This window comes from Leuciscus leuciscus (genome assembly GCF_965113295.1).
Source record: "Leuciscus leuciscus genome assembly, chromosome: 18".
NCBI lineage: Eukaryota > Metazoa > Chordata > Actinopteri > Cypriniformes > Leuciscidae > Leuciscus > Leuciscus leuciscus.
In genome coordinates this window covers 23,495,127-23,520,802 of record NC_138742.1, presented here as the reverse complement: position 1 = coordinate 23,520,802, position 25,676 = coordinate 23,495,127, and the positions used below count along the sequence as shown (strand labels likewise).

Sequence of the window (25,676 nt, the reverse complement as noted above, 5' to 3'; positions counted from 1 at the left end):
ACAAAACTTTAAAGTCTTATAGTCTATACTGTCACTTTTGATCAATTTAATCCATTCTTGCTGACAAAAAAATAGTAATTCATTTATTTTTTTCATTTTTCTTTCGAATGCTAGTGTATTTTTGAGTGAACTAATAAACAGGACAAAACATTAGTGTTATGTCACTGACAATCTGTGTTCTTCCACAAAACCTTTCAAATGTCTACATCTCTATCTGGTTCCCTCTTAGCTAAATCTCATCGTCGTCTCCCTTTCCAGCGGCGGGCGAGGAGGATGTTTTTAATGCGATATACTCACCAAAGAGCACACTCAAGAGCCCCACACACCACTAAGTCAAACCGAGTCAAGCCAGCCAGCACAAATCTAAAGGCTCTAAAGTGTGAAGACCGTCTACCTCACGTCTCCCCCAGGCAGCAATTTCAGCATACTAGACTTTCCTGCCTGTTTGGCATCCATCTGCACTCAGCGCTGACAGCATCAAAGCACCCATTGTGCTGACAAATGACAGGACTAGGGAACAGAGCACTTCTTTCGTCTGCCGCATGATAAAATGGCCTTGGACGTCAACTCCTTTAATCTTCACCGCAGAGATGGGTTTGATCATTGATCCTGTCAAAAGTTATTCTGCTCCTCATAATAGCGGGTCAACTGTTTTTAAATGCAGCGCAAAAGGGCATGGTAAGACTAATGGGTGGTGGCGTTCACTGCCAATATGGTTGGAATGAGCTTATGAGGGAACGAAACCCAAGTGCTGCTACACAGCACTGCTGCTCCAAACCAAAACGAACTTCACATTGTGCATACACAAATTTGGAAACATACTGTAGAACGACATATGTCCAACTGCATATTGGCTACATATTTAAGAGCATAAGAACAGTTGAGGAGCTACATCGTTGGGAACCCATGCTCATTGGAAAAATGTGCCTGTGGCAACATTTCTGCAAAACGTTACATTGCGTCTTGCATGTTTCACAACACTTTCAAAGTTAAATGTCCAGTGATTGGCACTAAACGTGCGTTCAGGTTTATCTGAAACAGATGAATGTGAATTTGCCAACGTTTTATTAATTTTGTTGTTGTATGTATTGCAAGTCTTTTAGCTCTTTTATCGTGGCTCGTACATAGGTAGAGGCATGTTTTTCCAATGAGCCTGTGTGTTGATCTTTAGTTACTATGAATTTAGTGATCCCTTACCAATGGCTCTGAGTTCAGCGTTGGCAAACACCCGGCCATGACGGTTCTCAGCGATACACTGGTACATCCCAGTATCTGACAGGGTCAGGCTGCTGATGGATAATGCCCCGTTTACCACCTGGACTCTGTCCTGGAAACATAACAACAATCCCACAATGAAACTTAAAACAAAAAGGTTAATGAAAATGTTACATTTTTTTTACTGTATTGACCAAATTAAAGAATCAGAGAAGTAGCTTGAGTTACATATTGGAAAAACTATTCTACATTGAAATGGATTCTGAGAAATCACTTACATACAGTATGTAATGTGACGGTTTCCTTTTTTTTTTTTTTTTTTTTGACAATGTTCCCAATATTTAAACATAAAATATGAAACTTGTCCATGAAACAACATAAAATCGAACCCAAACTCTTTTGACAGTTTTGTCCGCAATGAGAACACAGAATCACAGACCATGGCCTTTCCTGTCATCCCTTGCTGAATTACTAATCACCAAATAAAAGTCACCCCTGAGTCCTCTTAAATTGGAAAATGAGGCACTTTTATAGGAATATGGTATAAATACTTTTTTTTTTCAACAAATAGTCAGTGAAAAGATGCTTAAACTTCATAAAATGTCAACTTGCAACCTGTGTAACATAAGAAGGGTAGAAAAGTCATAGAGATTGAGAAAGGAGAAGGAGGCCAAGTGAGCTCAGTTTATGAAGGATCTATATAGGTTAACCAAACCTATAGATCCGGGAGGTTGACCAGCCCTAAGGAAGTTAAGGAAGCTAGGTGGATCCAAAAGGAACTTGATGATGTGGCAGGAATTATAAAGGAATACCTTTACCTGCCACATCATCAAGTTGCCACATCATCAAGTTACCTGCGTCAGTAGGGCTAAACATCAGATCTGGGCTGCGTTTCCCAAATGCATTGTAACTTAGTTGATCGTAGAACAACTGGCACCAATGGTCCCTATGATCAACTTAGGCTTACTATGCTTTTGGGAAGCACAGCCCTGGACAGTTACAGCTACCCCCATCGCCATTGGTTGAAGAGTTCAAAGTGGTGAAGTGTAGGGCTGTGATCTTGTCCAGAGATTCCGGCGATGAGAAGAGAGAGGTTCAGGGGTCACCAGAAGATCAGGATGCAAGTGGGCAGCTGATGTAGCTTATGCAATAGCAAATGCAAATAGAAATACAGGCAGAGAGCAGGCTGAAGTTGAAGGACATCATTGGGAGCCAGTGCATGGGGAGACAAGGACTCGGAACTACCCATTTCCAGCAATGGGGGAAGGTGGAGCTAATGCAGAGCAACGACAACGACAAAGCGAAAGATCATGTAGCCTTAACTTTGGAGACTGGAGTCCTTTCACATGTCTTTCCTGCTCCCATCAGTGTATGATACTCTTCCATTACCAGCAAACTTGTACAGGTAGGGAATGAAGGAGGACGCAGTGTGTAAGTTATGTGGAGGGAAGGAGGATCATCATGATTGAAGATAGATAGGAAGATGGATGCAAAGAAGCCTCGGAGAGGAAAGTCACCAAGTACCAGGGCGTTTTCCAGCAATGCAGGGACAAAAGGTGGAAGGTCTGGTTATTTCCATTTGAGGTTGGTTGCAGAAAGGGAGATGAAGACAGCTACGCATCGGTTGGGGGAGGCAGCAGAAAAAGCTTCTTGTAAGCTTTGGAATAGGTGGGAGGAGTTGAGCTGGAACTATGATGGGAAGTGACTGAAGGACGTTGTGGTTTAGGGTCGAAACGTCCAAAGAAAGTTGGATGTCACCTGACATCTATGCAAAATATATACAACAACAACGCATTATTGTTTTAATTTTGCTTGAATTAATCACACAGATCAGGGTTTTTATTTAGACGGGTTAAATATTTGATTGAAATGGGTATAAAATTAAATGTTTCATATAATATTTAATGTGACTTCTCCAAGTTGATTTATATAAATATATATAAATTGCAAAAATGGTTGCAAATTTGTGTCATTTATTGTTATGTATTTCTTGCTGTACAAAGGGTCTAAAATATTTTTTGTAATGGCGAAATCATGTGGAAACAATGCGAAACAGCCAAATATTAGTTTTACAATTAAATATCTGTTCAACAGATCTTCCAAATTATTACGTTGTTTGTTATAAATGATTGGACACAAGGCAAAGTCATCTTTTCGAATAGGGAATACACATGTTTAGCTATAGTTCATGTTAGTACATTTCATGATAGATCTTTATTTTTTATTATGTCACAACAACAAAAAAAATGGAATTTGTGCCTGTAATGCTTAAAATAACTCAACTTAATAATGGGACACCACCAAACTATTCATGGAAAGTGCCTACTATAAAATAATTGACAGATGTGAAAGGAGCAGAATGGGGGATGAATTTAATCCATGTAGCTGTGGATTGCTGCTGATGGGCAGTCTATACGTTTTTTTTATTTTTTATCCTGGCCGAACACTTACTCATAAAGCCCCTTTTATGCTGCCATTGTGCCCACTTGAGTGTGAAAATGTTGAATGGTGCATTCAGGTTGAATGAACTGAGATTTAAAGGGCTCAGATATCTGCACTCACGCTGTGCGTGCGGACACTTCAGAGTCTGATGGCATTAGCTTTACGCCACTTGAATTTCATAGTTCCAGTTCAGCATGGAAAATGGTGTAACTCTCTCCACATGTGATCCGCTCCAACATGGAGAACCACAATCTAACCGATATCATAAACAGAAAGCTTCATATGTGTGGTGTTGACTGTAGTAAACTAGAGAAGATCAGTACAGCCTCCAGCACCAAAGACAAATGGTGGCATAAATCAGTTTTATGGGGGTAATTAATTAGCGGTGACATTCCACTGAAATCAGCACTTTCCCCCTCGACGGGAGAGTGACATTTGAGTGGGCTGTGCTGCACCAGACTGATTAAGTTGCCCACCTAAATAGACATCACAAAGATTGCCCCAACATTATGGGTATTGGCTTGGCATGCTAAATATTGTTGCTGAGGTAAACATTTACGCAAGCAGAGGATGATTTGCTGTGGTTTCAGGGAACAAATCTAACAAAATATATATTTTCAAATGAGTCATGTACCCTGCAAACAAAAATATGTTCTAATAAGGATTTGCTATAGTTCCTATTAGGTTATTAAAATATTATTTCTGAATTTTCTCTGAACATTCTTTCTAACGTTTTTTTCTTGTTTATGCAAACGTTAAACATTCCATTTGATCATTATTCAAACATTACGGGACCGTTCCTTTTGATTGTTCTCTGAACATTATGAAACTAGTTTAGCTTATATAAACATCCACCTAAAACATTTCAGAAAATCGTTTCATGAACGATGTCTAATTAACGTTTTGTACTAACGTTTTGAGAAAATTATTAAAGATCAGATAACTTTGAATGAGGTTATTTTGAAATACTAAATACAGCTAATTAAACTTTTTAAAAATGCCTAATTTATAAGTAAACTGGAAACGAAGATAAACAGCTGTATGTTGTTTATTTATATATAAAAAAAAAGCTAATACATACTGTATGCTATATGTAAAATGCCATGCTTGGATTTTTGGCAACACTATTGAGCGATAACTGGAATCATTGAAATGAACCATCCATATAAAACCAATTTACTAAAATGAATCAGACTCAGACTCAATGCTACTTCAGAGAGAGATCTAGAAGAGCATATATACTTATACAGTACTACTATTACCCATAATTATACTGTACAATTACTACTTACAGTTACTCTCTAAGAGTGAGGAGACATGGAGCTTCCGTGATTTTCTCTGAATACAGCATTCGGCTGATGGTCGCTGGTAAGGAAATGCAAGGCCTTTGTCTGTTCATTGTAATCATCAAATAACAAACGACACTCTTCTTCTCTTCCTCTGACTACATGGATGACCTTTGGTCTGTAGATTGATCAAATGCTGAGGTAGACGATGGTGACATTTACAAAATGGTAACACCTCAGCTCATTAAGTGTGCAGCCTCACACGCTGAGATCGTGTTCGCTATCTCTCAGAGTGATGAAACAAGCTCTTGTACATGACACTATAATACAGCACAGGATTACTGTGAACCGTACAACAACTAAGAGGAACCTAAACCAGATCTATGGAAATATACATGCAGAATCCTAAAAATAAACAATTGTATTAATGAATGTCATCATGTCTCTCTTTTTATTTTGACTTACTTCTTGTTTTTTAGAATTGCCGTACATGTGATGTCGCTTCAATGTACCTCAACAGTCTTTATTACAACAACCAAGGTTTCACAAATATATAAAAAAAACATTTAAAAAAAACACAAGTAAGGGCTCGTTCACACAGAACGTCTGTTAAACTGATTTAAACTTGAGCGCCGTATTTTTAGAAAGCCGTGTCATGTGCGAGATGCTGCAAAAGACGCAAGAAGTGAGCGCAACGACATAAAAAAACAAAGGAAAAGTAGCGCATTGGAATGGAAACACACGTTCTGTGTGAATGGCCCTTAACACTGACTCAAGTTGGTTGATTCAGTATTACTTGTTAAATCTAAAACAACATGATCAGATGGAAAACCTTATACTCATAAAATTATAATTAGAAATGTTGTCTTGCCAACTAAAACACAGATCTCTTAAACTTCTTTTAAAGTTATGAACAAATGTTCTTCCATTTTTGTTAATAAAACCTTTGTTCACGTTGGCACAAAAACGTTAGCATTTTGTGCTAACGTTTTTTGTGCTAAGGTGAACAAATGTTTTGAACATATTTGAACTTTATTTTAACTTTGTTTAGCATATTTAAACTTATTTTAACACTATTTTTACATCGTTCCTTTTACCCTAAATGTTTTTTTTTTTTTTTTTTTAAATGAACATATTTTTGTAAACTGGGTAGATTAAAGAGTAAACATTTTGAAATTAACATTTTTGTGTGTTTTTTTTTTTTTTTTTGGAGCAAGACAATAAAACGGAAAGACTTCATAGTGTGTAATGTTCATTTATGTTGAGATTTAGATTTCAATTATATTGGGATATCCTTCCTAACTTCCTGAATCTGCTAACTTGGTCTTTCAGGTGCACTAAAGGTGCATCACTCACCTCAAACGACTCGATCGCCTCTCCGTTCTTCAGCCACCTGTATGCGGGTTTGGGCTTGGCGCTCGCCTTACACTCCCACAGCAGAGATTCATCAATGGCTTTCTGCACATCCTGAGGCTTCTCCACCAGATGAGGGGGTGCTGAGATCCATCAATAAACACACAACACACAGCGAAATATCAACATCTCACAAAGTGCCTCCCTGAATCCCAGACACACTTAGAGTTGGATATTGATTAGCCAATAGTAAACCAACCAAGCAGTTTATGAGCCAATTAATGAACAAATCCAGTTATTAATCAATCAACATGGCATTACAATGAGGAAAAAAGGATACTACTTTATGAATCATTTACAAGGAAATTTAGTACCACATTCATTGAGCTGAAGAGATTACAGCACACAGCACTCATTAAATGTGGGTCAAGTTTTATGGATCTTTGGCCCGTCTTTTGTATAATGCATTGATATTCATATTGCTTTGATGAACAACACACACCCTCTCCAAACACACACACATAACAACAGAAATAACAAAATAGGTGCTAGAAAGGAGTGTCAATGTTACAGTTTTAACCTTGAATACTTAAAGCTAGGACGATTTTTTTTTTTAATGGCTTGAAAACATATTAAAATTAGATTCTTTTGGTTATGGTGAAGGTCAGTGTGACTTGCAAAGGCTTAACTTTTCTCATTACTGAACAAGATGAGAGAGAAAGGTGAATAAATCACAGCAAAGTGCAAGCATGGACAAAGTAGCATGCTTTATAGGTATCAGTCCCTACTGGAGCTCATAATTTTGATTTCGACCATTATGTTATAAACAACAGTGACCCATATTGATTATTCCATAACACCAACACCAGTGATATATGGAGAGCACAGTCTATGGGAGATTATGGATTTTTACCTGCCAAATAATTGCAATGACAAATAATTACAACGTACAGGGATTCTCGTGAAAATATGACATCCTGGTTATAAAACATCATGGGGTAATACATTAAACCACACAACATTGATCAGTGATATATTCAAATATATAAGCATTCATAAAACCTTAATGGTGCACATCGATTGTGTGTTTGTCTGATTATGGAAAGTGTGTCCATGCTCTGTTCTATGCAATGAAAGTAGTAACCAGCGGTGATCACCACTCTCTAAAAAATTTGAAATTTACTAAAATAACTCAAACTAAATAAACTACAATAGTATATCAATTATACTTAAATTACAACGGCTTGAACCTTCTGCTAAATATCTTCTTTTGTGTTCCATGTAAGAAAAAAAGTCATACAGGTTTGGATGCTTTTCAAATATGGCTGAATTTTTCCTTCAAAAGGAACAATTACATTTATTTCATCCCTGAAATAATTCTGCCCTACCATAGAAGGAGAGCCGCCCCTTGACTGTGTTTTTGCCTCTGGAGTTCTCAGCCATGCATTCATATGGCCCTGCGTCTTCCTGTTGGAAATAAGGGATCTCCAGCACTCCACTGGATTTGCTAACGTCTACCTTTCTGGGAAAAGGAACTCCGTCTGGTCTTCTCCAGCTGATAGCAGGCACTGGACTGAAAGCCAAAGGTAAAGTGTATTAATTAAAATCACCATGAAATCAAAATGGACAGTTCTTATTTTTTATGGAATATTGCAGTATTTATTATAAATGATTTCATCATTATTATTTTTTAATTGTTTAATTGTACCCTTGTACTGTGTGTGCCCTTGTAATCTTTAATCAAAATAACTTTCACTCTCTCTTGCAGCTCATCTCTTCTCTTCTCTGATGATGTGTTTACTGGCGTGAGTGCGGGACAAACTGTCACTCACATGAGATCCACCAATAGCAAACCACAACCATCCAACCAATCCCAATAGACAAAATCAAGTCGCACCCTACATTTTTTCTAGTTCGAGAAGCCGTTTCACGGAATATAAATCAAAATAGGGAAGAAAAGACTATCGCAACTTCAGTTTCATGAGTTTAATGAGGTAAGTTTTTATGTAAATAATATTTACTATAATAATATGAACAGTGTTGATGTCAATGAGCTGCTCTTTGCATATGATATTATGTAAGTAGGCTATTTTATAGAGTATCAACTGTAATATTTACTTTCCCAAGGCGAAGCACTCCAGTTTTACCGTCAACCCCTTGGCAACAGCCAAGACTTCAGGAAATTGGACCTCAATTTTTGGCTCATATTCTCCCATAATGCCTGAAACAGAAAAAGAGTGATCATTCAATTCACCTTTATTCCACAAGGTGGCAATGTCTGATTCACAATGATGAAGTGACGTTTCACTCATAGTTACTGCAGGCAGAAAACAAAAGAATAGGAAGTATCATCAGCAAAACTTGAAATGGCTCAGTGATTTACTGCAGAGCAAGAACTGAACGCAGTCAAATATTAGTGTCACTTGATGGTGGGTCTGGTGAAGAAGCTGTCAGCGATCAAAATATTGATCTTGAAGATGTTGAAAATTATAGTTTTATAGAATATGTTTGAGATCGTGAACATGAGCCAGATGCTGAATGTACTGGGAAATGAGCTCTGATGAGGACAATGATGATGGTATAAAACATCTGCTCAAACTGAACCCTTTCAAGCTCCAAAAGGTAACAAAATATGCTTTGTTTTATTCTTCTGTATTAATTGTTACTCTAATTTCAGGAGAGTTAATTTTCTCAACAGGCAGAGATCCATTCGTGGTAGATATAGATCCGGGTTGCTAAAGGCCCGAATATGTAATAATGATTGGTAAAACATTCATGCATTTAAAGGTTAAAACCACAAATGAGTCATTTTGTATGAGCTGAATACATGTAGTAAGACCATCACCATCACTGCGGAGTATAAGTGGCGTGGGAGGTCCCTGCACTCTGCTCTGGGTCACAGTGTTAGTCACGACACAAGTGTAGTTTCCCACATCTGACGGCTCAACTTTAGCAATGTACAGGTTGCCTGTTTTCTGTGACACAAAGCGCCGCGTGTCCTGCTTCACAAATGAGGGATATTCGTTGAAGATCCAAGAAAAGGTCAACTCTGTAGGAAAGACAAGAGGTGAAACTAGCTGTACCGCACCACATTGCTTGCTTTCAAAAATGTTTAGAGAATTTAATATTAATCCATTTCAGAAACCCTGTGATGCGAGTAGTCACACAATCCTGATCTTGGCTTATAACATAACTTGTAAAACGCAGTGCTTGAACATTTGGCAACAATAGTGAGCAATAACTCAATGAATCAAATGGAATCGTTGAAATTAACCATTCATGCAAATCAATTTACTAAAATGAATCAGACTTGAGAGTGATATCTTGAAGAGCATATCTGATTATTGCCTGAGCTCACGTGTACAGAACCTAATTTGGTAAGACTTTCAGGTTTCATTTGTTAACATTGGATAACTACATTAGTTAACAGGAACTAACAATGACAACATTTTCTAAAGCATATATCAATCTTATTTGATGGTAATTTCAACATTTACTACTGAGATCAAAATCTGTTAATATTATTGAATGGACCTGAGCTAACAGTTGTATTTTTATACCCAACATTAACTGTAACAAATATGTTGCCCATTGTTAGTTAATGCATGAACTAATGTTAACTAATAATATACAAATCACATATAATTGTCGTCCCTTTCTCGTGTAATTCACACAGCCTGGATAAAGGTGTCCGTCCATCTTGAGTCTATCATTACAAAAGTGTCTAAGCTTTGCCCAAAATAACTCAGGTTATGTCCTTTTTACCCCCTAATGGATCCACATAAAAAAAGGTGATTTCCGCCTTCTGTCAGTTTTAAAAGGTCTGGCTCCATTAAAGCAATACGTTCTGAAGTGTTCAGCCCAACACTAAACACAGTAATCAAGACAGCAGGGGACAGGCAAATGCAACAGTAATGCAGCACAGCTGTGCTAACTACTTTTCATCTGAGACAAGCTTTTTGATAAGAAGTGAGTATCCGAAGATAGACCAAAACATTACTATACATTTGACAGCTTAAAGACTTTTTCTCATAGGGAAATAACAGGTAATATCTGCATGTTTAACTCTAAATGTGTGACCTTTGAACACTCACGCGAGGTACAACATATTGTAAACCATAATCCAAAGTGCAGGATGAGAATATTATTAAGCATTAAATCGCCTCACCTCCCATATGTGCTGGCGGCCCACAGAGAAGAACCACACCTTGCCCCTCTCTGACACTCACTGGACTTCTCCTCTGGGTTTTAAACTCGTCCAGATCTATTAGAAAAAACACAGATCAGACAGAAAAGACGGAAATAAGCAATAATGGTAATATATAACAATTTAGTCAAATTATAAACCTAACTTCATTAAAACAACACTGTAAAAAGTGATCAGTTGACTTAAACTTAAAAGAAAATGTGGAAACCCGTTGCCTTAAAACTATTATGTAAATAAACTTCATGCTTAATCGAAAAAATTAAGTGATGTGGAATTGTCAAGTTCACACAACTTATTTTTTTCAATTAAGCATTAAGTTTACTTAATGTACTTGTAATTATGTATGTAATTTTAAGGCAAGGGGTTTACAATTTTTTTTTAAGAAAGTGAACTGAACACTTTTTACAGTGAATGACTTGTTTGATAGCCTGAGTAGTCTTTACTTTAATAACAATTATATTTACAGTATTTAACATTGTATATTATTTTAAACAAATACGAAATCATTAAGTTTGGAATCTACTTTCCACAAAAATAGTTCCCCCAAATAATTTACTTTCCCTCATAATGTTATAGACTTTCTTTCTTTTAAGGAACACAAACGGAGATGTTAAGTAGAATGTCTGCTGCTCTTTTCCCCCACAGAGAATGTGAAAGATGATCAGGAGCTGTCAATCTTCAAACATGATAAAAAAAAAGTCCATATATGTACTGTAGCTTACACAACTGAAGCTAAATACTGATAATTTAGTCTAGCAGCTCTTAAATCTACATTTAAATGCCAATGATGTCACCAGTACTTGCGTGTCTCAAAACTGATCAAGATGCACAAAACTTGAACGAGCAAATTGCACAAATGAAATCTGAGAGCCTAAAGATTAGATTTTCAGTCTGTTCTTCATGAAAAAACTATTATGTGGCTTTGGAAGATTTGGAATATAGTGTCAAAACTTGGAATATAAGTCACATGGACTACTTTTATGATGCTTTACTGTCTTTGCTTTATTCAGCTTTTTTTGTTTGAGTCCATGGTCAACATCATCAACTCTCATTGTTTGATAAAGAGCAGCGTGAACACTGTCCCTAAATGATCCTTTTGTGTTGAACAGAATAAAGAGCATCGTATAGGTTTAGGATGAGTGCGAATGATCAGAGAATGTTTCATTTTTGCATAAATTATTAAACTGTAACTATACTTTTCTCCTTGATTGCTTTTTAAACCAACGAGCATAAAAAAGAATGAATAATAAACCAACAAATAAAATAATAAACGGCATACTTTCATTTGTGAATATCATAAGCTTTTTTTTTTCTGTGAATGGAACAAACAGATAATTGAAGTTGATGGAGGTTGTGTTTGCATCACCTGCACTGAATTCAGTGAGGGGGTTGTGTCTAGAGAACGGCAAATTCAAACAGAATATGCATGAACCACACATCCACTCAAAACACAACAACCCCCCCCCCCCCCCCCCCCCCACGCCTCCGCGACACAAACTATTTCGACACCATCCGCAAAGTAGGGGTTTGATCAGGCTTTAAAGCATGTCTCTGGTAAGAGAGGGAACTTTTTTGTGCCTCACACGCAAGTTCCACTGAACTACCCACATCGAGAAAAGTTTTCTTCCAGAATGTTCAGTCAACAAATTTTTCAGTTCACATAATATCTCATTACAGAGTCCTTACAAGACATTTCTATGAGGCCAGAATAAATAAACCGACAGCTCGCTGCTATACATATGCAATAAAATCATTCCACTCCTTCGGATACTGTACATATAGAGCATTCATCAAGAGAAAGACACACTCCACTGCCTCTAATTGGCTTCTCGGTTATCAACTATACGTTGTGTTCTATTCATTGCTTTCGGCAAAGTAAACACCGTAAGCCCTTGTGAAGCTGCAGAGATTGAATACAGTATTGTATTGGAAGTAATGAATTTGTGATCTGTAAAAAGAAAGGGTGAAGGAAAGTGCTTTTTCTAGCATCTCTATAATAATACGATAATAAGGAATTTGAGAAAACAAAGAGGTTAAATGTACCATTATATTCCTTCAACAAAAACATAGCACTAGGGATGGGACGGTATGAAAATTTAATATCACGATTATAGTGACCAAAATTATCGCGATTATCAATATTATCACGGTTTTGTTAAAACGAGATGAAAGTGTTCAAAAAGAGATGATGATCACACTGAAGGCATTTCAACAAGTTTTATATTTGAAAATCAACAAACAACAAATAAAACAAGCAGCTCTATGCTCTTTTTAAAGCAAGATTCTATTCTGTGCCATTTCCTTCCTTATAATGACGGTCGTCAATAGCAACGCATTATAACACCGCGCACATCCATTTTAACGGCCACCTAGTAGATAACTTCTAACTATTGACGTAGTGTTCAAGTAGTGTTCATGACATGAATGTTGATGTGCCTTTAAGATAACTTCTTCTATGGCATACGTTATTGTATGCATGCTGTTTTTATGTGAGCGCGCACGCACAGTGAGAGTGAGATTGCTCGCGCTAAGAGGAAGAAGATGACCGTTCTACTGCTGACCGTTGTTTTATTATAATGTGTTTACTTCCACTTTGATTTGTAGCGTGTTTTAGAGTGTTTTCTTTTCCCTTTTAACATTCGTTCTTCGACATGTATGTGAAGAGTGTGCTTATAACTGAGAGAAAACATCTATAAAAGTCAACGCGCTCTCTCGTTTCATTCAAATAACTTGCCGTCTTGCGTCTCCATTTTTAATTGTATTGAAAATTAAAGCAGAGTTGATTTATTGTTTACAGAGTTTGATAATATTGTTGTGATCATCTTGTCTGAACGATTGTTTTCCATCCTCGATTAAGTTTGCCTCAGGACTTTTGTTAAAGCCAAAATATGACCACACCTCAGAATTGATTCTCTTAAAAGGCTGAAAAATCTCCGAGCGCTGTCACTGCCTTCCGCTATTCCTTCTTGAATAAAAAAACAACAACATTGCGCGCTGAGCCTGCGTCAGACTGTTGCTGACTGGACAGGATCTAAAAATCGCGATAATCAAACACGGTTTTAATGATAATTAAATTTTAAACGATATTACTAACCGTCAGTAAATTTTATCGTGGTTTATAGTGAAACCGGTAATCGTCCCATCCCTACATAGCACTAATTAAATAACATATTTAAGTGTAATGAAATCTAAACATTATCTTTGCATGCTTCTGGAAATAATTAAAACCAATGGTACACAGGCCAATGCTGCTGATGGGGTATTTCTGTTGCAGTTATTGGGATAGGAAAGTGATTTTTTGAAATCACCTAAAAAATGTGTATGTGAGATGAGAAGTTGTAACTTCAAAGTAAAACAAATTCAACTTATACTGCAATGAAATAAGTACATTTGGTAACAGTTTTTGGCCACTGGAGGCCATTTTTTGGTTTATACATTCAAAGTCATTTATAAGAGCCATAATCTGCAGATTAAACCAGCACTGCCTTGGGCAGAATGAATAAGCAGCAGCAGAAGTATTTCTTTTGATTATTATTCAGGCATCTCATTCAATAGTACCCTGCACTACTCTTGTTGAAAAAATCCAAAGCTTTACTGTAAATAGACTTTGACTAAATTAGTTTCAAAAGTAGAGAACACGATTTAACATGAACTCAAAAACATTCAACTGCAATGACTCAGAGTTGTCTTTAAGAATCCAGGTGAAACATTTAACTGAACTGAAAGGTGATGTACTTTCAATAAGACTGGGATTTAATATACTATGAGATGAAATGCTAGCAATTTCTGAGTGTATGTTGGCAAAATGTCACACAAATTGACACCATTTCCAAATTAAATGTAGCTTTGTTCTTGGAGCCATACTGAAGGTTAGGCTTGCAAAAAATACTTTGAAACAACCAGAATTTATATCTGCACCAAGAAGAAGCTTTAGTCCTTCTTATATTGTCCTCTGCTGTCTCCAGACACCAAAAATATATAGGGCTGAGTCCATGAACTATAGTGGACCACACAGGAGATTTTCTCTAGGGTAGCTGTGGAAATGCAATGTAGCTTTATTGATTTAACACTGTAATGCTTTAGTGTTAAATTCATCAGTCCAAAAAGTTCTATTCTTCAAGTAAACATCTACCTTTAACATTCAGAGCTGTTTTAGGCTAATGTAGAAACAGTCATCCAGGCTCAACCACAATAGCCTTTCCTTTCCACCATAAACTCAAAATTATTTAAAAATGGTCCACAAAAGCATCTACAGTAACATAAAATCTTCCTCTTCTGCCTTGAGTTTTTCCTCAAACCATTCTCAGGTTGTGAGAGAAATATTATGAATTATATATACATATATATAAATTGACTACTAGTGTACCATAATAAAATATGCAGATACACACATATTATTAATGTGTGCCTCATATTATTAAGCACATTCACTAGGGAATCATCGGCTTGTGAAGCATTTTATAGCTTGCTAGCAACCATACAGATTAGATACAGATGTCAAACCAAATGAAGCAGAAAAGCACAAAAGATCAACATGATTAAGCGAAGAAAGAATAAACGGCTACGCTGCACCAAGTGACAGAGTGCTTAAAATAACTAATCAAGCTAGCATTAATGGCTAGTATGGCTAGCATGGATATTTGGAGCATAGGCATAGGCAAATGTACCTCACAATTTTACACATTTTGAAATTTGTGTATATAGTGTCATAAATATAGACACACACTGTAACGGTGTGGTCTGCAGCATGCATGACGAGATGGAATAGGAACTCAGAATAGTATTTATTTAAACTTCATAACACTCAGGAACAAACAGGGAAACGTAGGAGAAATCGCAAACCGCTAAACTGAACTGAAAAGGGATGAACATAACAGGGGGTGTACAAGACAAACATAATGACCGACAGGTGAAAATTATATGAAACCACAGAAACAAACGAGGAGATAATCAGTAACTAAGGAAACCAGAACTAAACAAGGGTGCTTTTCCCAAAAGCATAATTGGCCAACTATGATCGCAGTTTCCATTGAACTCTATTGGTAATAACAGAACTTGCAACCATAGTTGGCTTTGGGAAATGCACCCCAGAGCAGGACAACAGGAACTCATTTATAATCCAGCTGTGGAGGGGTGTCTTTGAAGGTGGAGCTGATGATGGACAGGGACCAGGAGGAGCAGGTAGAGGGAGATAACATGGCTGAATCGATGGTGGGAGGAGATTGAGAACCCTAAATGCCCTGCACACATACTTCCCACTTGCCCAGTATAGTCTTTCTTTTTTCCTTTTTGAAGATGGTACAATGCCGTTCTGGCAACAGCCCAAACTGCAACGTCACTCTTTGGCAAGGTATCTGCTACTACTACTACTACTAATAAGTGTAAGTTGATCAATTTTGTGGAATGATGGAATTATAAACAGAATGTGTATTTTGTTTGTTCTTTTTTTAAACAAAATACATTATATATCTCATTCAAATACTGAGCGTTTCATGGATGAAATCCTTTTGTGACATGCTGGGTGTATTTTGTTCATGAAAGGTGTTTTCTGTTGTACTAAAATGAGATTCATTACTATTGTGGATGAAATGGAAGTAGTTCTGGGTCTAGAATTTTGTACACTGACTTTACTGTACATTGCCATTCAGTGGCGTGCATAGACCCCTGCCCCAGCGGTCCCCGTCGGTTGAAATCGTGTTCCGGAGGGCACCGCAATTACACCAAAAGGGCACTTTACTATTAGCGATTAAAGGGGCAGGGCAGGGGCTCTAAAAAGTAATCCAGGGAACCTTTTACCACAACTTAAATAAATCCATGGTTTCAAGTTAAAAACTTAATATTGTGTGTAATTTAAACTCAAATTTGTAAAAAAATTCATTTGTAGTAACTTAATGAATTTGTCTTGATAACTTTGGAAATTGGGCAGTTGATTTCCAATTATCAGCATGCTTTTCATAGGACTGGATAAGGAGAATAAATGTTGAAATTAAGTGTTATTTTATTTGTTTTTAGTGAAGGTAAATACCTGTTAATGTTTAATGCTCTTATGTTTGACATTTAAAAGAGTTTTCTGTAATGTTGAAGATTTTGTGGTTACCATTGTGCTAAAGAGTACTGTAGATGAAGGTAAACAATACATTGACTCTACAAGCAAGGACTGGGCAAATGCCAGTGGCAAGTAATATCTTACTTGTTCACATGTTAACCCCCTGAGGTCTACGGTATCGCCGGCGATACCAGCTCGCTTTTTTTTTATTAGTGTAAAAGAAACTCATAAATACTCTGTTGACTTTGATTTTCCATAGGAGTTTCATACATCAATCGATTCTGTTAAATGTGTATTATTTTTGTGTATACTCACAATAAAAACAAAGTGTTGTGCTTTTTGCCAAATAAAGAAAAATAAACACGAAGCGAGTTCTGCCTTCTCTCTGCCAGTGTAGTCCATTCTGAAACGCGTCCGAAAATTAACAATAACTGTACAGACATACAGACACACAGGCATGAAGCTTGAATTCTCTTCTTTTAAATGAAGTACTTTATATAAAAAGCTAATATTCTCATCTTGTGAAATCTGTATTAAAAGAGAGCGATTCCAGTCGAGCTCATCTCATCTCATTACGTTATAATCGGCCACGCCCACGGAGAGCGCGCGCTATTCAAACGCAAATGGCTGAGGCAATCCTGTGAACGCCCCCATCAGCTCGAGAAAACACACAAGTTTATTTAGATCATTGTTTACACCGTCTTGCAGCGCTGTGAGGAATAATACTAATGGAAAATGTCCCTCAGAAGTGCGGGTATATCGAGGAGCGAGCTGAGGAATACTGTAAGTTTTTTCCTTCTCACGTGAATTTCTTCACGTGGGTTTCTGTTTATGAATGAATAAACGGCAGAGATGCGCGCTGTTCACCACAGCTGGCAAAGACAGTTTAAATTTAAATCGCGTGTGTGAATGAATGATGATGTTTTAGCAAACTGCATTGCTATACTGAGATAAGTAAACATCGACTGAATGTTGAAATAAAATGTAGGCTATTTGTATAAGCAACGTATTAAACTGCAAATTAACAATATGCCCTAATATTTCATGAAAACAACGTTACAGTCAGACGAAATATGAAAGACAACATTTTGTTGACTAGATTTGGGTACAGTTTTTACTGTAGAATATACTGCCACATCAAATAAGCTTTTGTTTAGCAATTTCTATATATAAAATACTATTTTTGTCAAAAATAAAGTCATCAACTAAGATGTTAGCTGTGCCAATGTTGGTTATATTCAAACTAATGAATACATAGATAAAATGTAGGCCTATAATCATTTTCTTTACAAAGAAAGAGTACACTTGAAATATTGTTGAAATTGTAATTATTGTTGTAATTGTAACCGTTTTAATAAAATAGCAAAACATATTTACAAGATAGATGTAAGCAAAATCTTAAATGGTCAATATAAGTCTTCTTCTAAATATATCTTTTGTCCTTGCATTGTGGCTCAGTCAGTGTCACACCTGAGTGAATGGCTAATTATGCAGAGTGGGTGTATTCTAAGGTGTAAACCACTCCTCGTTCACGCCCCCTCGCATATTGGCTTTCCAAGCAAAACCTGTTTTACATCAATTTAAATCAATGTATGGTTTTATGTGAACGATAAAGCAAGACTATTTTCACATAATTTTGAAGAAAAAACTATAGGCGACGACATCCATTAGTCAAAAGTCTTATTGCCACATATTTAGTATGTGTTTTGTGGCCTTATTTCAAAAACTGAAATTTTTAGTTTTTTCGATAACCACGCATAAACATTATTCTCTCAAAAATGAAAACATGTACATACATGTGGCTCACATATTATTGTAGTCCTGTTTGTGCTATATAGAGTGAATTTACACCTTTGCCATTAATATGTTTATAAGCAACTGAAAAAAGCACAAATGTCAGAGCATGTCAGAACACCCCCAGGGCCCAAAAAAACGCTCAGACTCCAGAGGGTTAAACAAGTTACATTTAGGATGTGCTATAATAGCAGTGTATTTAACTCAAATAGGTAAGATGAATTGGTTCCAGACCAGGACAACAACTCAAGTAGGTGGAGCAACTTATTTCTTTAGAGTAATCAACTTTAAAAATGTGTGTCCCTAGAAAATTAAGTCCCTTTAAGTCAATGTAGTTTGATGGTTTAATGTAACATCAACAGAAGTTTTCATAACTCAAAAACATTTATGCAAACTGTTTTTAAAAGTGCAATGGCCCATCCTTTAAAACCCTGAAACATTGTCACCAAAAAAATGTATGCAATTCTGGCAACAACAGCTGCTGATTATTTACCATAAATTTATCAGGATATTTGTATTGTGTTCAGATGTGCTTAACTACTTTTTGTCTTCAATATAACTCAGAAACTCAATCTCTCACATTTACACCATTATGTTATCCTAAGAGTGAGACGCAGAGGAAGGTCTCATTTCAGCCTCCCCTGATGCTTTACAGGCACTGGACAATAAGAGAGCGATCAATTTGGAAGACACAGCAGGTTAGGGGTCCAGGCAATTGAGAGAAAACATTGATAACACATAAAGCTTGAGGACCTGCATGCGTTCCACCTTCACTCCGCATATAATATAACAGAAACCAGAGCCGTTTTAAAGATCACACTGGGTTTGACAGCAGGGAACAAGTTCCTGAACTCAGTCTCACATCCATCACAGGGCATCATTGCTACAGATGAGCCAGCTGTAGCCATCAAAAAGAGAGAAGCACCAAGTTCACCTTGCCACCAGATATCCAGCAGACATCACACAGAGAAAACAAGTCAACGAGAGTCATGCAACATCAGTTCTCATCAAGATCTCATCAGCCTATTATGTGGATCATAATGACTCCAGACAACCTGAATGCTATAAAATTCCAGTACAATAAACAGCCACAAAAGACCGCCTACTCTCCGCCTACTGACCTAACGTGTAAACATTATAGGAAGTGTGCTAGCCAGACAGGATTTAAATGTTATCGACTTAAGACCCAAATTTGGTTTAAAGACGAAAAACGTACCAAGCACAATGTTCTCTCACCATTCCTGAATTCTAACACACACTCACAGCGTTCGGCATCTTCATGCAGGTGTCAGATATGTCTCAGATGTACAGTATCTTCTGTGACACAGACTACTGGTTCCATAAATGATTTAACAATTCATTCTCAATGCAAACGTGACATTGTGATCAAAATGCTCATTATTTTAGTCAAGATCCTACATACTGTATTTTGTACTTGTGCATGCTTCATATGATCTACAGTATGTCACTGCATGTTGATGTCGGGCAAATTGGAGAAGTTCCACAAAGTATTTTGTTTTAGTGCAAAAACTCTTGTTTTAGAGCAACAAGTGAGTAGGTTGTATTTTTGCTTGCCCAGGATGCATCAGGGTGGATTAACGTTTATACAAACTCCAATGCGGTTACATATATTTTTTACTACCTCTGAATGTGGTTTGATTGATCTGTTCACAAAATGTTTAGAAACTGTTTAGAAAGTTAGAACAATATGTTTAGCATTCATAAATGGTTACTTTATCTCAGAAGATCAAGGAACATTTTTACCATAAGCTGCAGAGAAAGTGCTTTGTAATTCTAGAAATGCAAACCCTCAGTTCATGGTTAATTTAAGTCATCATTAACAAGCCATTTTTATACGATATGGATCATCTGCTTTCCGCAGTGCTGCTTGCTATATTAACTCCAACTACATTCAGAGCCCATGCTTTACCTGCTTTAAGGTAAAATGTGTCTACAGTTCGCAAATCCACTAAAACCACCTCAAATGATGTGGAAAAGGCTAACCAAGCATCATTGATGGAGTTTTTTTAGGTTTTTAGGAAGAGAAATTACTTAAAAAAGTGACTCACAAGCAATGTGAAGACTAGCTTCTCTGCTGAGAATGGTCCCGAAAGAGTTGGAGGCCAGACACTGGTAAATACCAGCATCCTCTTCCTTATTGAGCTGGCTGATTCGAAGGTTTCCTCCTGAGATGCTGTATCGAGAGCCAGGTTGAGGGGAAATGAAGCTGTCGTTCAATTTCCACCTATAAAACACAGGGGGAAGTTAGTAGAGAGTAAATGGAGAGTTTGGAGTAGATACTTGAAAATATTTTCCTCCTTATTCGAAGTAAAACATAGTGAGATATGTTTGTTTGATATTCATAATATATATGGTACTATGGTACACAAACAGAATACAAAATAGAACCTGAACCTTTTAAAAATGCTGAGTGAAAGGTAATATCGACTGTCCACCTCAAGCAGTGTTTTTATTGTTAGCTAAAACTAATACAATTATTGTTAATTGAAATAAAGCTGAACTAAACTAAAATATTAAATGAAAACTAGAACTATTTGCTTGAGGACTACTGAAATAAAACAAATTTAAGTTTAAGAAGTGCTCAAATTACTAAAACTGAAATTAAAATAAAATAAAATAAAGGTCAACAGAAATATAAAAACAAAAAGTAATAAAAATGACATCACATGACATAATTACTAAAACTTAAACTAAACTTAAACTGAAGATTGAAAATAAGAACATAAAAGCTAATCCAAAATTTTTATAAAAAATAACACTGACCTTTCAAGTCAAACTAGATATATGAGCCGTTTAAATTTTTTAGTCATGTTATTTTAAGTTTATTCAAGATGTTTGCAAGTTTTGAAACCTCAATATTAAAACGCATAGTTTGAAACCCTGATTTGTATGATTTTATCATTTTACAGAAAGAATGAAAGAACTTTAAATAATAATCCTTTCATACTTTTAGCATTTATTCATATATTTTCATTATCAACATGAATCAAACATGAACAAAAAAGGAAAGAAAATTAAATACATTTTGATCTAAAAAAAAAAAAAAAGAAAGAAAAAGAAGTGCTCAGCATTCATGGACACAAAGTGACAAAAACAAAAACAACAGCAAAGGCTGTTAAGTAGAAAGACATGACTTTTACAACAGATCGATGGCCCAGTCCAGTCACACCTAAGACATCAGAAACCACAAAACCCAAGAGACGCACATGAGTTCAGATCCACTGCAACAAAAGCCTCATCTTTACGTCATCACACAATTAATCAATACAGTCAAGTAACGTAATCACTGAATTTCCTCATTAGTAAATCGTAATCACTGAAAAAAACCAGACCTCTCTGTCAATGTAACATACAAATGAAAACAAATGAGTCTGCAGTGTGTATACCACAGCAAATAACGGCCATTTCAATTGACGAACAGGAGAAAACAGAGAAGGGCACTATAGTGGCCATCTGGATGTAATGTGGACAAAGCCATGATCCATGTCAATTACCTGTCTGAGTTTATGTACAAAGGAAATCAATACAACACACAAAAAACTGAAGAAACCATGAGGTCACGATTCGCCCCCACACACTAAAGGCCACGTCTACGATCTTTCCATACTGATAGAAATCTGTACCGTGCTTAAGTTAATGCATGGGACTTGGAAGATATATTTGCATGAACAGCTCACTGTTCGCTCTGCCTGTCACTCAAATTCAATGATGCACTTTAAGAGAAAAAATAAAGAAATAAATTGGTTCAGCTGAATGGAATTCCTTCAGGGACTATTTGCTCTAGACATTTTATATTCTGAATACATTGAGAATGTTTTCCAGACTCCTGAGGAGAGGGTGAATGCCCAAATAGTGCAGTTAGAAACATTCCACTCTTTTCAGCTTCATCCGAGTGCTGAACAAATATAAAAATTTATAATTTATCAGCTGAACAGAAGCGCAAAAATCAAGGACAGACTGTTTCAAAGTGTCTAGCATTTGAACACTTTAATTATTATTTTTTAATGTCAGGGCCTTAAAGTGGTGGATTTCAGTTTGAAATGTTTTTTTGAAAATAACTGAACTTGAATATGCTAGCGATTTCATAAGAAAATAATGTAGGTCGTATATATGTATGTATATATACACAGTATTTTAAAATGTACATTATTCCTGAATTTTCCAGGGACAGACATGCATCTTTTCAATGGGCTGTACTGTTATTTAATGTGTTTTTGGATTGTTCTGCTCATGAAACACTGGGAAAATATCTTTCCAAGAAATTTGAGCTGACAAAAAACTCCCGACAATATAAGCTGTGGAAAACTGTAAGTAATCTAGGAGCTTTATACAGCTTTTTACAGTGGATGCCATTGGAAAAATGGCATGTCTATCCCTCACAGCCTCACTTTCACACCTGTCATGGCGCTGCTCTGAATAAGGTCTATAGCAGGAATGGAGAGCTCCACTCTTTGATAAAATAATGTGTCCTTGGCAGCCTGAAAAAGAGTTCCCTTCATGTTAGAAATATCCAACATGTGCTCAAGCGCTCAGGAAAACTTCCAAGGTCCCTACACTTGAACGCAAGTCTAGATTGAACAGGTTAATCAAGTATTACGTGTCTTTGACAATGACAAAAAATGATCAAATAAAGCTTGTCTTTGCTTTTTTTATACCAAAATTCATCAGCATGCTGGGATCTCACCTGTAGGACGGGGACGGATGTCCCTGGGCTTCACAGCTGAAGGTGACCTCCCGGCTGGGCTCATTAAGATGGAGAGGGAATACAATACTTCCCGGCTGTTTGGTGAATACTGGCCTCAGAGGACCGCTGCCTTCTAAAGGTGAGGAGTAAAAGATCACAGTTACACGGCTAGTCAATGCTAAGTTTAGCTTAGTGTGCTTTTTAGAGCAAAGCTGTTCTGAAAGGTATCCATCTGTTCATTGGACGAAAGCCTAGCTGTCATTCAATAGGGCAGCATAAATTTGGCGAAATCAAAGATATCTTAAAAACACTTGAGATTATTGTTGGCAGGATGTTAGCAACCCTGCACGTCCAAGATGCTAATATCGCAAACACCCAAAAGAGCAAAACATAATGTTGAAATACAGAACTTTGAGCTTAAACACTGTTGAGGCAGTACATTTCCTTACATACTGTACTGCTCATCCACCACCTACGTTTAAAATTCATGTCAGAAAAAAACAAGAGCTTATTACATTTTCAAGAAACACATGGTGAGCCATTAAGCTTTCTAATGCGATTTCCTCATACCAAAGCCGCTAACTTGCAGGAAAGTAGCTTAATTGTGTGTATCGTGTAAACACTTAAAAGTCTGGAAATTGTGTGGTTTATTATTCTCCGTAATTACATGTTGATGGTTAGCGCAAACCACTTATCCTGTCTTATTAAGCACAAATGGCCTTCAGCAAGATGAGACATCCACCCAACAATGAGCAGGACGGAGAGTTTTTATGCGAGAGTGAATGCAATTTGCATAATCTAAAACTCATTTTATGCCGATTAACACAACATAGAGTCAAATGCTACTGCATTGTGTCCAAAACTTCACAAAACGTTTCCATGGTTTGTCTAAAAAAATTTGATAAACTGTGAGTATTTAAATTACATCTGCACTAAAACTATTCGTTGTGTCTTGCTGTCTTGCTGTATCTGCCGTTAGACTTTTGTGACCTTTCAAACATGTTATTCAGAGAAATTAGCAGCTATTTTTTTTCATGCTACTAAAATAAACAATGTGAAGTCTTGATTTTCTAATAAAAAGCAATAAACTCATTTATAAATGGTTCTTAGCCTGCTTTGCATACAGGAGTATATGACCTGCCGTTTCCTTAAACACAAAACTTTTTATGTATTTTATTAATTGGCATTAATGATAATTATATCAAGAGCAACAGTCTTCTATTTTTTTGTCATATATGTCAGATGTTCCATATTTGCAGTGTAAAGATGTTTTTTATTGATGTTAATCAAATTTCATATTGGCATAACATTCCAATAGATTGATACAGATACATTTAATAATGTAATTATAAAAAAGCCCAAATAAAGGTTAAATAATGTCTTTGGCAATCAAGCGCAAATTTTTCTTGTATGTGTTCCAGTGTACTGTAACAACTTCTGAAAATCTTTCTTCAATAGAGTCTGAGGACATGCATTCACAGCTCACCAACTACTTTCTTAACCTACATTTACGGGACTATAATTTCAAAGGAAACCATCCTCTTGAGAAATCACTTCATGTTAAGCACACACCAGTTTGTTTATTTACCATGTGCAGATATCAAGTTCCAGAGGGGTGCAAACTGAATTAATGCATCTGAAAATTCGGAACTAACAGTTTTTTCCACGCTGGAATGCTAAATTGGTCTACCTAGTGTTCAATTAGCATCTCACTAATGCAGGAGAGGTGGAGTTTATTGTGATTCTGGGTGATAATAGAGCACAGAAGAGCTCTCAGTGGAGGTGTTTGAAATCTATTGAATGGGGAATACACTGCACCAAGGCTAATTTCAATCTCACCGTCAACAAGGGCTTTAACTCTTAAATGCAACCGGAAACATGAGAAGATGAAAAGACGTGAGTGAGAGCAAATGATAAAGTGATACTTCACAACCATAATATTTACTCTGATTTCCCATTAGCTACCACAGTGCTTTCCACTGTTTAGTTGAGTCATATTTCCAACAGCCCGACCTCTTCCCATTGCATCCTCTCTTATGATATTTTTACATTATTTAGATTATTATAGATAATTTTTATACGAAAATGTGAAGCTTGTTAATGCTTTTACAAATAACTGCAGCTAAACAAAACAAAAATCTTAAACAAGATCTTTTTAAACAAAATTTTTACAAAATCTGCAGCACTTACTACATAGACTACTAACAAACTACTAACATACATGTGCAGCAATATTCATAACTTACACAAATATAACCTCAACCACATTCTCATGAAAAGGATTCAATATAGGTGTCATTTACACGTTTTGCCATGGCTGATGTGGTTTAAATTATTTCTGGACATTCTGAATTTTGTTTAAATTTCGATTTTGACTTAATGATGAGCAAATACTGCTCATCCTGGGGCTGGATTCATGAAACATTCTTAAGAATAAAATTCTTCTTAAAGACCCCCTGTTGTGAAAATAAAGTTTTTATGTTGTTTATATGTCTATGTAATGTTTTTTAATATGCTTTTTAGTCAAACCATGTGCAAATTCATCAGTCATCAACACCATTGTTGAGTATATTCTCTTTCAAACTGCAGTGATCTAAAGGTTTGAAATCGCTGGTGTTTCTGACGTCA

At 36.4% G+C, this 25,676-nt stretch overlaps 1 protein-coding gene across 2 annotated transcripts in view; it reads right to left on the bottom strand.

Annotated features, from left to right (window-relative positions):
- The window catches only part of cntn3a.1 (contactin 3a, tandem duplicate 1), a 60,907-nt gene that overhangs the window by 17,409 nt on the left and 17,822 nt on the right, over positions 1 to 25,676 (bottom strand). For both annotated transcript variants that reach the window (XM_082145048.1, XM_082145049.1), the window contains exons 3-10: positions 23,049 to 23,181; positions 20,413 to 20,588; positions 10,465 to 10,560; positions 9,142 to 9,345; positions 8,415 to 8,517; positions 7,685 to 7,869; positions 6,300 to 6,439; positions 1,198 to 1,327 (exon numbers count right to left, since the gene is read on the bottom strand). In XM_082145048.1, coding sequence (XP_082001174.1) covers positions 1,198 to 1,327; positions 6,300 to 6,439; positions 7,685 to 7,869; positions 8,415 to 8,517; positions 9,142 to 9,345; positions 10,465 to 10,560; positions 20,413 to 20,588; positions 23,049 to 23,181 — 1,167 coding nt within the window. The remainder of the gene's footprint in view (positions 1 to 1,197; positions 1,328 to 6,299; positions 6,440 to 7,684; positions 7,870 to 8,414; positions 8,518 to 9,141; positions 9,346 to 10,464; positions 10,561 to 20,412; positions 20,589 to 23,048; positions 23,182 to 25,676) is intronic.